This window comes from Muscardinus avellanarius, assembly GCF_963383645.1.
Source record: "Muscardinus avellanarius genome assembly, chromosome: 15".
Taxonomy (NCBI): Eukaryota; Metazoa; Chordata; class Mammalia; order Rodentia; family Gliridae; genus Muscardinus; species Muscardinus avellanarius.
This window is the reverse complement of record NC_137801.1, coordinates 21,154,997-21,167,734: the sequence shown is the minus strand read 5'-3', so window position 1 is coordinate 21,167,734 and position 12,738 is coordinate 21,154,997. Positions and strand designations below refer to the sequence as shown.

Below are 12,738 nucleotides of genomic sequence, written 5' to 3'. Positions count from 1 at the left end.
TGAAGAAGGAAAGAAACCAGACCAAAAATGGAACACGTCCTATGTTATTCCGCTCATACCGAAAGAACAAATTGATCCACAGAGTGACGAGCAGGGATCAGTGATGACCTGTGACAGAACGGGGAAGGAGAGGGGTCACAGGAGGGAAAGATTCAGGGACATGAAGAAACTGGGAGTGGGGAGGATGGCTACTTATATTAATTGTGATAGCTGTTTGGTGTATAAATATGTCAAAATATCAAACTATATACTTTAAAATAGGTAGCTTATTATACTTTAATGACACCTTAATCAAGTTTTTTTTTTAAGGTATGGTATAGTTTGTTTTTTTTAAAGTCTTCCCAGGTACCTAATCATGACTTTTCTTTTATATAGAGGAAGTCTACATAACAGAATAAAGCTCAGCTGGGCGGTGTGGCGCACACTTGAAATCCCAGTACTTGGGAGGCTGAGACAGGAGGATCACAGGTTTGAGGCCAGCCTTAGCTATTTAGTGAGGCCCTCTGCAACACAGTGAGATCCTGTATCAAAATAAAGAATAAAAAACAGGGCTGAGCCGGGAGTGGTGGCGCACACTTGTAATCCCAGTGCTTGGGAGGCGGAGACAGGAGGATCGCATAGGTTCGAAGCCAGCCTCAGCTACTTAGTGAAGCTCTCAGCAACTTAGTGAGACCCTGTTTCCAAATAAAGTATAAAAATAGGGCCAGATGTGATGGCGCACGCGTGTAATCTCCGCACTTGGGAGGCAGAGACAGGAGGATCGCGCAGGTTCGAAGCCAGCCTTGCTGGCTTAAGAGACCCTGTTTCCAAATAAAAAAAATATAAAAAATAGGTGTCTGGAAGTGTAATTTGGAGGTAGAAGGGTTTCCAGGAACCCCAGTACCACACACACACACACACACACACACACCAAAAAAAAAAAAAAAGTATAAAAATAGGTCTGGGAGTATAGCCCGGAGATAGAAAAGCCTCTGGGTTCTACCCCCAGTAAAACACACACACACACACACACACACACACACACACACACACACACACAGGGCTGAGGGTGTAGCTCAGAGGTAGAATGTCCCTGGGTTCAATCCCTAGGACTGCAAAAAAGAAGCAGCAACACATAGCAAGCTAAATTTTATTTTTAAATTATTGAGACTAATGTACAGAGTTTAAATCTAAACAGGAAGGTAATTATTTATGGGTTAGGGGTTGGATTCACTAATCTCTAATGGTGGTCACAGCTCTAAAATCGTGTGACCGTGCAAGCCAGAGGATATCTAAGTGCGTGCACGTGTGTGAGACCAGAGGAGAACGCGGTCGGTGAGGAAGCTCTTGCTGTAGCTGGTCCTCAGTCCACAGTCTCATCTTCATAGTCACTAATTAAGCATCCCTATAGCTTTTACATTTTAATTAAGAAGAACTTAAAATAAAGAATCAAGAGGAGAGAAAAACATAGCTGGGGGCAGTGATAACCCAAGGAGATGAGGAGGAGCCACCCGGGGAAAGATCAACATCTATACACAGTTCAACCTGCTGGGGAGCCGGGCCAGGACGTGGACCGCCCGTTCATACAGGACTAGGCAACTTCCCAGGTGACCTCCGCAAGCTTCGGGAGAACAGGTATTTTCAAATGTGATGGTATTGGGAGTTTTCCATAAGACCATATTTAATTTTTTTTTGAAATAGTAAAAATTATGCTGGCTTCAAGAAAAGGAAAAAAGAAAAAAAAAACGAAGACAAATCCATCATTCGTAAGTAATAGCTATCACTGAAGTGCTCATTACAATGCATGGTATCTTTTTCATCTTCCTTTTTTAAACTCCGGAGGGTGAGGGCCAACCGAACAGGGCAAACCTCTCAGGACTAGGTCTGAAAGGTTTCTAAGATGCACACAGGGTGTGTTCGTTTCTATCCTGAACCCAGGATGTTAAAAGGCAATGATCTCTCTGCTTTGATACATCCCGTGCAGATGCTCTTCTTCTGGGAACACGGAGCTGCTCCATCTCCAAGAGAGGTTATTTACAACAGCAGATGCTACACTAGATCTCTCAGAAAGAGTCAACCCGGCCTACGTTTTGGACTGCCAATTAAATATAGAGGTGGAATGAGAGTTGCCGGCTAAGTTATGTTAAGTCAGATAACTGGCTGGAGGCAGGACATCTTTAAATAGCTCTGGATGTCTGCAGAATTCATAACTGGCCATGTCTGCTTTTAAGAGAAAGAGGAAAGAGAAAACATTATCTAGAATTTATCACTATCACTATTATTATTATTTTTTTTTTTTTGGTGGCACTGGGGGTGGAACCCAGAGGCTTTCTACCTCCGGGCTATACTCCCAGACCTTTTTTATATTTTATTTGGAAACAGGGTCTCACTAAGTTGCTGAGAGCCTCACTAAGTAGCTGAGGCTGGCTTCGAACTCGTGTGATCCTCCTGTCTCAGTCTCTCAAGTGCGGGGATTACAAGCGTGCGCCACCACGCCCGACTTACTATCACTATTAGATTCCATTTGAAATCTAAAACAAAGTCAACCCTAAGAGTAGGAATGGAATCCAGGTTTTCAGTTTCTATTTGATGTTTAACAGTTTAATATCTATGCTCATGAGGAAATGGCACAAATAGGCTTTCAAGAGGGTCTGTCTCCGGTCAACATAATCTATTTTAATGCTCACATAATGCTTAATAAGCACTAAGTACTATGTCAAGTTCTTTACAAATAGCAACACAATGAATGCACATAAATTACCATCACAGTCTCCATTTCCCAGATAAGAAAATCGAGCAAGAGGGAGGCATTAACTTGCCCACATCACACAGCTAGCGGAGGTGGAGCTGAAACTCAACCTCGGGCAGCCTGCCCCGGGTCTCAGCGCATACCCACCACGCTGAGCTGACAGCCACCGCGTGGATGTTTACCGTATGTTCAGAGCACGGGGAGTCGCAAGTTAAATATAAATCATGGTCTGTGCCCTCAGAACCTGCAACCTCGCTGACAGACAAACGTAACACGGAACTCAACTGCAAGCTGAAGACAACAAATGATTTCAGCTGCTGACAAGTGGGATCCGGAGCTAAATTTGCTGGGCAGGGAAGCCGGGGTTTGGTGGACAGGTGGGGAGGCCGGCAGCTGGGAGTATGGTATGGGGCCACGCTGAGAAAGCCATCTCCCTGATGTATGGGTGCGTGCAGGGAGCAGCTGGCCGTCAGGGTTGGATGGCGGGGACGAGGTCAGATTGGGGTTGCCCACCCACGGTGAAGAATTTATCCAAACTTGACATCTCAGACAACAGGGAGCCGCTGTGGGTCCTCGGTCAGGGATAGGTCACGAGGCAGAGAGCTGTGAGGTGAAGGTGGTGGCAAAGGTGAATTTTGATTTTACAAATGGAAATGTGAAATCTTAAACCACTGGGGGTGGGATGGGGCCAGCCATCTCAGCCTGTGCCATTAACATCCCCCAGGCCAATACCACGCTGGGAAGCACTCTTCTCATTAGGAGTTGGCTTCCCCTGCAGACTGACTGTAAGATCTCCTGTGGATGCTGATTCCGTGTTCATGGGAAGCTGTCTCTATGACCAGACAGCCCCTGGCACAGACAAGAGGTTGTCTCTGGCCCTTCAAGATCTTCTGCTTCATGGCACCTCTATCGCTGCCAACTTCTCTCACCATGACGACTTCTGTGGGGCACAGACAGAAGGGCAGGTGCTGTGCCAGGGACGCTTAGCAAATGCAAGGGTTGCAGCCTGGGCGGGGTCTGGGGCCGACTCTAGGACCCCAAATGTGAATGGAAAGAGAGAAATAAGATGGGCGCGGGTGAGGCAAGGCAGCCTCACACTTTCAAAGGGCTTGAAATACCAGCTCTGGCCCACAAGGTGAGGGTCACACAGGCACTGAAATACAGCCAGGGCACTGGGCCATTCCAAACAGCCAGCAACAGCCAAGAAGCTTCCTGAATAATCTTCCTGCCAGTGATTGGAATCACCAAGGATGCTTTAAAAACAACAACAACAACAAAATACCAATGGGAGAGGAGACAGGCCTAAAGTCACTGATTTAATTGGCCTGGGCTGGGGCCTGACACCGGCATCTGTTAAAAATTCCCCAAACAGTTCTAATGTCATTTGCTTCCAGGAGTTGAAAACTTATTGGCCTAGACTGAGGTTCTGAAAATATTTTTGGAGGCAAGAAAGGCATATAAGCTTTTTTTCAGTTGTTCATGCCTGCTCCCCCTATCAGCATCTTAGTGCAGACGCTGGTGCTTCTGGTTCACAGATTCCCAACGTCCCACCGTACAGGGGGATGCTGGACAGATTGGGGGGGGGGGGTAGCCTCGGGTGCAACTAGGAGGCGTTGGATAAAAATAAGGGGGTGGTGGAAGTGCCCAAGGGGCACTTTTCAGGATTTTTTTTTTCTCCTGAAAAGGAGGTGGTAAATCAGTAAGTTGGGAATCTATGCCTAGTTGTAAAAAAGGAATCTTTTATTTTCACTTCACCATGAGAAACATTAGTGGATGGTGGTCAAAAACCCAGGGGAACATTGTGTGTGGTACAGTATTAGATTCGTACAAAAGAGTAAAACATCTACATAGGTGAAGCATTGACACAAGGCCCCACAACCAGATTGTAATCCCAGACTTTTACCAACACAGTTGGACCACTGGATCTCCTGCTTAACCCCTTACTCCCCCCCCCCCCAAGCTTCCTTCTACGGTATCTGTATTCTTAGCAAGCAGGTAGTCCTAAGCACTGCTTCTGGCCTTGGAGGGCTAGGCCTACAGGTTGAAGGGTGGGGGAGGTGGGGCCTGGGGCCTGGAGGACGATCAGGTGACCAGGCTGTGAGCAGGAGAGCCAGGCAGAGCCTGCCGCAGTCTCTGAAAGAGGCAAAGGCAGTTGCTGAAGTGCTGGAGAGAAATCCCTTTAGACAGAGTACAATGGAGACCCAGATGCTCTCTCCGCAAAGCCCAGCACTCACTATGTTGTTTTTCCAGCCCAAATCAACAAGCATGCAGAAGCCGAGGGGGTGCAGGGTTCAGGACCCACCGGATCTGCGTGACAAGCACAAAAAGATGCCAGTTGACCCCTCCTTCTCTCCGGGCTAATCGCTTACCTAGGGATTATTATTCTATTATAAACCCAGATGCTCTGAGTGAATCAGCCTTTCCTGGTGTGAGCTAAGCAGGCCGGTGGCAGTCTATCAGTGCACAGCCTCTGCAGGGTGGTGTGAGTAATTAGACTTACACATTCCCATCAGCCAGCACTTCAACAGGAGAACATTTTCTCTCCCCAGAAGATTTTCAGGAAAAAGGAAGTCAAAGCATTGGGTTGTAGGAGCAGCATCATGGGAGTGGAGGCGAGGAGGGGGCAGGGGTGGAAAGTCTTTTTTTTGGAGACTTGAGGCAGGATCTACTTCAAGTCCAGGGAGGGCTGTGTTATTTACATGGAGGACATTATGAGCCGGGGCACAAAGACAAAGCTCAAGGTGGCTTGAAGGTCCATGGTCTAAATTCTCTATAACCAGCGCCTGACATGGGGTGGGGGCTGAGGCAGTCCAAACCTGCCAAAACTGGGAGGTCTGGGCATTTTAATCACACAGGGGCTGGCAGATGCTTTCTGGAGGCAGCGGCCCCCATGGATGAGAAGTCTGGAAGATCAAGAGTTATCCACGACCTTGCACAAAGATACCCGTGCAGAGCTCTTCATCAGCTATAAAGAGCTGAAAGCTCTCAGGGGAAAACGTGTCACTCCTGGCTAATGAGGCCCCTGCAGATGACAGTGTGGAAAAGAAGACTAAAAAGGCCAGGCTGCCTTCTGCGAGGGTACAGTGATGGCATGGTATCTGGCCCTGGACTAAAGGTCTCCCAAAACAGGGACAGTAACCAACAGGCTATAATTTTTGGTACAAGGTCTGAGCACACTACAGAATGGATGCCGGCATGGACCGAAGTGGTTGTCAGAGTCCCGTCAATGTTAAGGACTGTGACCTCTCTTACACTACTGCTTAAGTTGACACAACCAGTTTGGAAACCGATTTAGCAGTATCTACCAAAGCTGAACACACATCTACCATACTATGACCCAGCAATTCCGCTCCTAGGAATATTCCCAGAAAAAAATGTGCACATACATGTTTACCACAAGGCAGGCAACAGAACATTCATAGCAAGTGTTTGTAATAACCTCAAACTGGCAAGGACCCAAATGCCCACTGGCGGCAGAACGGATGAACACCGTGTGGAGCATCACACAGAATACTGTAAAGCAACAGGAGTGAGCAAACTACAACATGCAACAGCATGGATGAATTTCTGAGCGCAAGAAGTCAATGCAAAGGGTATATGAGTGCTTGATCTCACCTACACAACCTACCAGTCAAAGACCTAAAATCCATTGACTTGTGCAATTTATTTATTTATTAATTAATTTATTTATTTTTGGTGGCACAGGGGGTGGAACCCAGGGGCTTTTCTACCTCCAGGCTATACTCCCAGACCTATTTTATATTTTATTAGAAACAGGGTCTCACTGAGTTGCTGAGAGCCTCACTAAGTAGCTGAGGCTGGCTTCGAACCTGTGTGATCCTCCTGTCTCAGCCTCCCAAGCGCGGGGATTACAAGCATGCGCCACCACGCCTGGCTAACTTGTGCAATTTAAAAAGGTGAATTGTATGGTATGTGAGTTATATCTCAGGCTGTTATTTTTAAAAAGTCTATAGTATTATAAGTCAGAATGGTGCTTACTCATGGTGGGGACCAATGACTGGCAGGCTTCTGGTAACATCTCATTAATTGACAGGCAGCTGGTTACAAGGTGTGCTCAGCTGTGATAATTCTGCATACGTACTATTAGCGCGCTTCTCTGTAAGCACACTATACTTCAACGAAAATGACAATAACCACAAACAGAACAGGTCTGGCCTGACTCGGTGCATGGGACAGTGAGATGGACATGCTGACTTCCTTCAGAAGGGTTCTGTCTGCTACCAGGATACCTCGCAGGACCCCAAGTTTATGAGAATGGGACTCTCCATTTCATTAAAAGTCATCAACCAGCCTGGCATGGTGGTGTGTGCTTGTAATCCCAGTACTTGGGAGACTGAGACAGGTTCAGCTACTTAGGCCCTCTGCAACTTAGTGAGACCCAGTTTCAAAATAAAGAATAGAAAGGCAGGCTGGAGGTGTAACTTGGAGGTCTTAGAATGCCCTTGGGTTCAATCCCCAGCACCACCTTCCAACACACACACTAGTCATCAACCTACAGGGACCAGGGGAGTTCCAGGGGACAGAGCAGGAGTCTGCCCACTGCCTCTCTTCCTTGGCCTCAGCTAAGTGGGCAGGTATGGCCCCAGAGGCCAAGGAGCAGCCTCGCCTCTGCTCACACTGGGCTGTGGCTGTGGTAACTCCTCACAACTCGGCCTTCCAAAGGTCTAATCTGCAGAGCCTGGACTGGGGAGGATGTTTCCTCACCTCAGGGAGACCTTTAGGCCATCTGCCTGGGTGGCTGGGCCCAAAGGGTTATGTCCCCAGGGCCAGGCTCTCCTGCCCCTGAAGCCCCAGCCAGGCTCCTCAAAGGCGGCCTCATTAGTCGCTGCCTAGCAGCAGAAACACCTGACCCCCCCCACCCCCCCCCCGAAATGAATCACAGGGGGGATGCCCTGGGCACGGGGGAAGGGTTCCATGAGAAAGAGTAGAGGTGGAATGCATTACACACCGCAGGGCCACGGGGGATTTGGGGCTATGGGACTACACAGGGCATAAGATTACAGCCACAGGGCCAGGAGCTGGCGACTCCCTTTCACCCAGGGAGGATTACAGGCCAAGCCCTCTGTAAATCAGGTTCCATAAGCAGCTGTTGCCAGGGTCAGGGATTTGTGCCCTGGAGATTCTGACTCAATTCTGTATTTTAAAACACTTTTGTAGATGGGTCTGCTGCCTGCTGGTGTGAGGCCCACACGGATAAACAACATTCGTTCATTCGATCAATACATATTGGTGGGCAGCTGCTCTAGCTCATCTGTGCAGGTTCTGGGACAGTAGAGGAATATGGCCGGGCCTTGCCCTCCATGAGCCATGGTCTGAGGTCTGAGGAGAGGCTGGCATGTGACCGATCATGACAATGAAGAGGACTGACAGCAGTGACAGGCTTCTGGAGCAGAGAGGCAGGGCAGAAGAACCATTCGTGGCTCTTTTGGTGAAATGGAGCTTCCTCCTGATTTGGATGTTTTCCAGGTCTGATCTTTGTATTCTGCATTCAGTCACATACAGTAGCTGAGGCCCAGATGTAATGTTAAATGTTAAATGGTTGTCTAAGATAACTCAACTGAAGAGGGAACCCACCAGTACCTTTCAAGCTGTTTTTAAAAATAGTGAATAAGCTAGGAGAGATAATAAAAGAGAACTATGTTTCGCAATTTCTGCCATCACATCCAGCTGGAGAGGTGACTTTATAATACATCACAGACCTTGGAGATTTAATTTAGCTTATCATATATAAAGAAGTCCACCAAACCCACCGTTCCCTCCTATACAATAATAAAAACCAGCAGATTCTCTTCATCCTCTAGATCTGTATTACATGACATAAAAATACAAAAACAGCTGGGTAAAGTGGCACATGCCTGTAATGCCAGCTGTTTGGGAGGCTGAGGCAGATGACAAGTTCAAGGTCAGCCTCAGCAACTTAGTAAGACTATCTGAGTGGTAGACTACTTGCCTAGCATGTGAGTCCCTGGGTTCAATTCTGAGTAACAATAAAATAATTAAACACACACACGCACAAACACACACACATGCACAAACACACACACACACACACACACACACACACACACACACACATTCCTGGTGTCTCGGTACATGAGTAAGTGACACAATGAACAGAACAGACTTAAATGTCTTCCTTTTAAATTGTCTTTGATAGCTGGGCGTGGTGGCTCACACTTGTAATCCCAGCATTCGGGAAGCTGAGTCAGGAGAATCACCATTCACAGACAGCGAGGCCCTTTGCAACTCAGTGAGACTCTGTTTCCAAATAAAGAATAAAAAATAGAGCTGGAGGTGTAGCTCAGAGGTAGAATGCCCCTGAGTTCTATTCCCAGTACCAGACAAAAATAAATAAATAAATAAATAAATAAATAGTCTTTGATATATAGCCGAAACTCTATCCTAGGTATCAGTTGCCCCCAGAGACACCCTTACTCTTGTAGCAATACACAGGGAGCCCCAGAAGCAGAATAAAGCAGCAATGAGGATGGCTGGGGATGTCTCAGTGGTCGAGCACTTGCCTAGCATGCTGGAGACCCTCCGCTGGATCTCCAGTACAGGGGTGGGGATTGGCAGCCAAGAGAAAGCCATCTTTGGCAAGTGGGAGCATTACCTTGGTCCCATGGTAGAAGTCGTCCACACAGGTGGCATTCATGAAGGTCTGGTGGAAGTGGGTGCTGGTGTCGATGCCTCCAGGGATCACCAGCTTCCCGGTGGCGTCGATCACCTTGGCCCCACCAGGGATCATGAGCTCCCGGCCCACCTGCTGGATGATGCCATTCTCGATGTAGACGTCAGCCTCGTGGGTGCAGTCGTCGTTCACCACCTTGCCTCCCTTGATGAGGATGCGCACGCTGGCTGAATTGGCAAGCATGTTCCTACAGGGGGTGAGAAGGGCACTGGTCAAGGTCAGAGTCCCTTTCTCACTCACTAATGCCCACCCCTTCCTGTCAGAGCCAAACTCCATGGTTGGGGCAAGTAGGGGTAAGGAGGAAGTTACTTCTCAGTCTGAGAAACCTGGTCCTGCAGCCAGCTAGGGTCATAAGCTTCCCACTGACCTCATAATGGGGCTGACCAGGAATCATGACACACAGCCAAGTAGCTGATGGGGCAGCTGGGGCCCACAGAAAACACCATGTTTACCTTCCCGAAATGCTGTAAGAGTTTAAAAGCATTGTCATATCTACTCTCCCATTCTAGTTTCAAAAGAACCCGAGGAATTGCATTTTACAGATAAGAAAGCTGGAATAGTTAAGGAATTTATGGCTACCAAGTAGCCAAGTCAACCAACATGACTTATATGACTAATGTCTCCATTACAACCCGTGATGGAGACACCAGACTTTCCTGGGGCGAGTCCCAGAGAGCCGAATTCTCCAAATCTACAGCTGTCTAATTCATGACATTCTTTAGATGGATTCTCTTGGTCGATACTCTTCTGTTGGCCCCCAGAAGGCTATCAGCCAGCTGCACAGTAAGCTTATCTGTGGAGCTGCTGAAAAGTACCTATGGCCAAGCACCACCCTCAGAGACTTGGGGTTTAAATGAAGTCTACTTTTATACGTGGTAAATGCATCCTTCTCAGGATCCTCTCTTCTGAGTGTTTTGCCTAGCTCCGTGTCTTCACAGGATCAAGTGCTTCCTTAGCACTGGCTTCTGCCCCACCAATGCACTAGGGCCATCAAGACCAAATCCTCTCTGTCCTCATCCCCTCACCACCAGCCTCCATGAAACCACATCTACTTGCTGGGACATTTAGCAACTCCATGTCCAGGATAGTGTTCAACTTTTTTTCTTTTTTTCTTTTTTTGTTGTTGTACTGGGAAAGGAACTCAGGAGCATTTTACCTCCAAGCTACAACCCCAGACCTATTTTTTATTCTTTATTTTGAAACAGGGTCTCACTGAGTTGCAAAGGGCCTCACTAAGTAGCTGAAGTTGTCCGTTAACCGCGATCCTCCTGTCTCAGCCTCCCAAATGCTGGGATTACAAGTGTGCGCCACCATGCCCGGCTCAACTTTTCTAATCCAGCAAATTACTATGAAGAGAGTGAAGGAAGTATGTTTTCTCTTGTTCTCGTCATTTCAATCTGCCACCAGCAAGTTCTCTGAAGGCCCTGTTGCAAGGTGTAGTGTCTCAGGATCTGCGGAAGGGACACCTCTTAAAATGAGATGTGCCAGATGGACTGCGCCTGCTCTCCTGGACACAGCTGGCTTGAACAATTGGCTTCTTTGCCAAGTGGGAGTGGGTGGAGTGCACTGAATCTGAACACCAAGAAAGCTTTCAGCCTGCTAGGTGTTTCCGCCCTTAGGAAAGGGTGGCCCTTGGGGCTGCTGCTCAGGGTAGTCCTGGGAACAAGACAGGTGGCTTGGAGTGATAGTTGCAATCTGTGAGCATCTGCTCCTTGCAAGCAATCATTCTGACCTGTGGGGAAAAGAGACCTGCTCCCTTGGGTGAAAAGGCACCAGGCAGAGAGGCGATGGGAGGGTTGAGAGGGAGACTGAGGAAGAGGTGGATCCCTGTGGCCACAAGCCTATTGTCTGGAGCTGGCACATTTCAAAGGATCTTGTCCCATGATCTGAAATCTGGGAGTCTCAATTTCATAAGAAATTAAAGAACTGAGCGTGGTGTGGTGTGCATGCTTGTAATCCCAGTGCTTGGGAGGCTGAGACAGGAGAATCGCAGGTTCCCAGCCAGTCTCAGCAACTTGTGAGGCCTTCAGCAATCTAGTGAGACTCTGTTACAAAAACAAAAGAATAAAAAATAGGGCTGGGGTGTAGTTTGGAGGTAGAATGCCCCTGGGTTCAATCTCCAGTACCACACACGCATAATAATAATAATAATAATAATAATAATAACATTAATAAAGAAAGAAAGAAAAGAAATTAATAGGTTGGGTTCTCAGGTGGTGGGTGAACATAACTACTTCGGCCCAATTTCTCTCTGCCTCACTCTCTGTCTTATTCCAAAGCCAATCCCAGGTGTGACTATGACAAGCGGGGTCCAAGTTCTCAGTTTCTTACAAGAGGGGAGTGATGGTAGTGGCAGGGGTTGCTGCAAGAATATGCACCCGATCCTCTGAGCAAACGCGTACTCCTTTCCTTTCCAAGCAGCTTTAAGGGGAGAGGTGAAGTGGGCGTGCTCATGCCAGGACACCGCGGCCTAGTCATGTTGACACTGGCTGGCTCCCATGTTCACAGCATCCACCAAAGGGTGGAGAATCTGGACGGGTGATAGAGCAGTGATCTACAGGGAATCTTGTCTGAGCTTTGCTGCTGCAATCAAAAGTCATGGGCATCATCATCCCCAATAGAAGTAAGAGCAATGGCTCTCAGTAAATTAACCGTGGATGCCCAGCATTTTACATACATGTATTCCGTTTACACAGCAACCCTGCAAAATGAGACCAAGGTGGGGGGAGTTTTAGCCGCATTTGAAGAGGGACCTGAAAATTTGAAAGTAACTGGTAACAGGAAGCCCATTGAGGGTTGTACAATTCCAGGAAGAGGCAAGGGCTTCAGAGCCAGGTCTGCCGGCTCAAGGGAAGGTTAGCAGAGTGAACTCCAGGCAGAAGAGGTACAGCTGGTCGTTAAGTTCTTCATAGGTTCCTATGTTTTCAGAATTTTATACACTAAACTTATGTTATCTTTTACAATCTCAGCATTTATGTTAAAAAAAATTCTTCTCGTTTTAAGTTAAAAAGAAGTCAGAAGGAACTGGGTCCAGGTGGCTGATCCCTTCACACCATCCTTTCTGGGAGGAAGAGCCAGAGGGGCTCACCTGGCACCTCCTTCCCTTTGCAAAACCCTGGGCTGCCACCACCTCCCACATATCTCATTCTCAAAGTGGAGAGAACCCTATGAGTAATGGTCATTAAAACACCTCCTATGGCTGGGCGTGGTGGCGCACGCTTGTAATCCCAGCATTGGGGAGGCTGAGACAGAGAATCTCGGTCCTCGGACAGTCTCAGCTACTTAGTGAGGCCCTTTG

At 47.8% G+C, this 12,738-nt stretch overlaps 1 protein-coding gene across 1 annotated transcript in view; it reads right to left on the bottom strand.

The window, feature by feature from the left end:
- The window catches only part of DPYSL5 (dihydropyrimidinase like 5), a gene marked incomplete at both ends in the record, with an annotated part of 46,322 nt that extends 36,699 nt beyond the window's left edge, over positions 1-9,623 (bottom strand). The window contains one exon of the mRNA XM_080710968.1: positions 9,363-9,623. Within this exon, the coding sequence (XP_080567094.1) occupies positions 9,363-9,623 (261 nt within the window). The remainder of the gene's footprint in view (positions 1-9,362) is intronic.
- Positions 9,624-12,738: the final 3,115 nt, after the last annotated feature.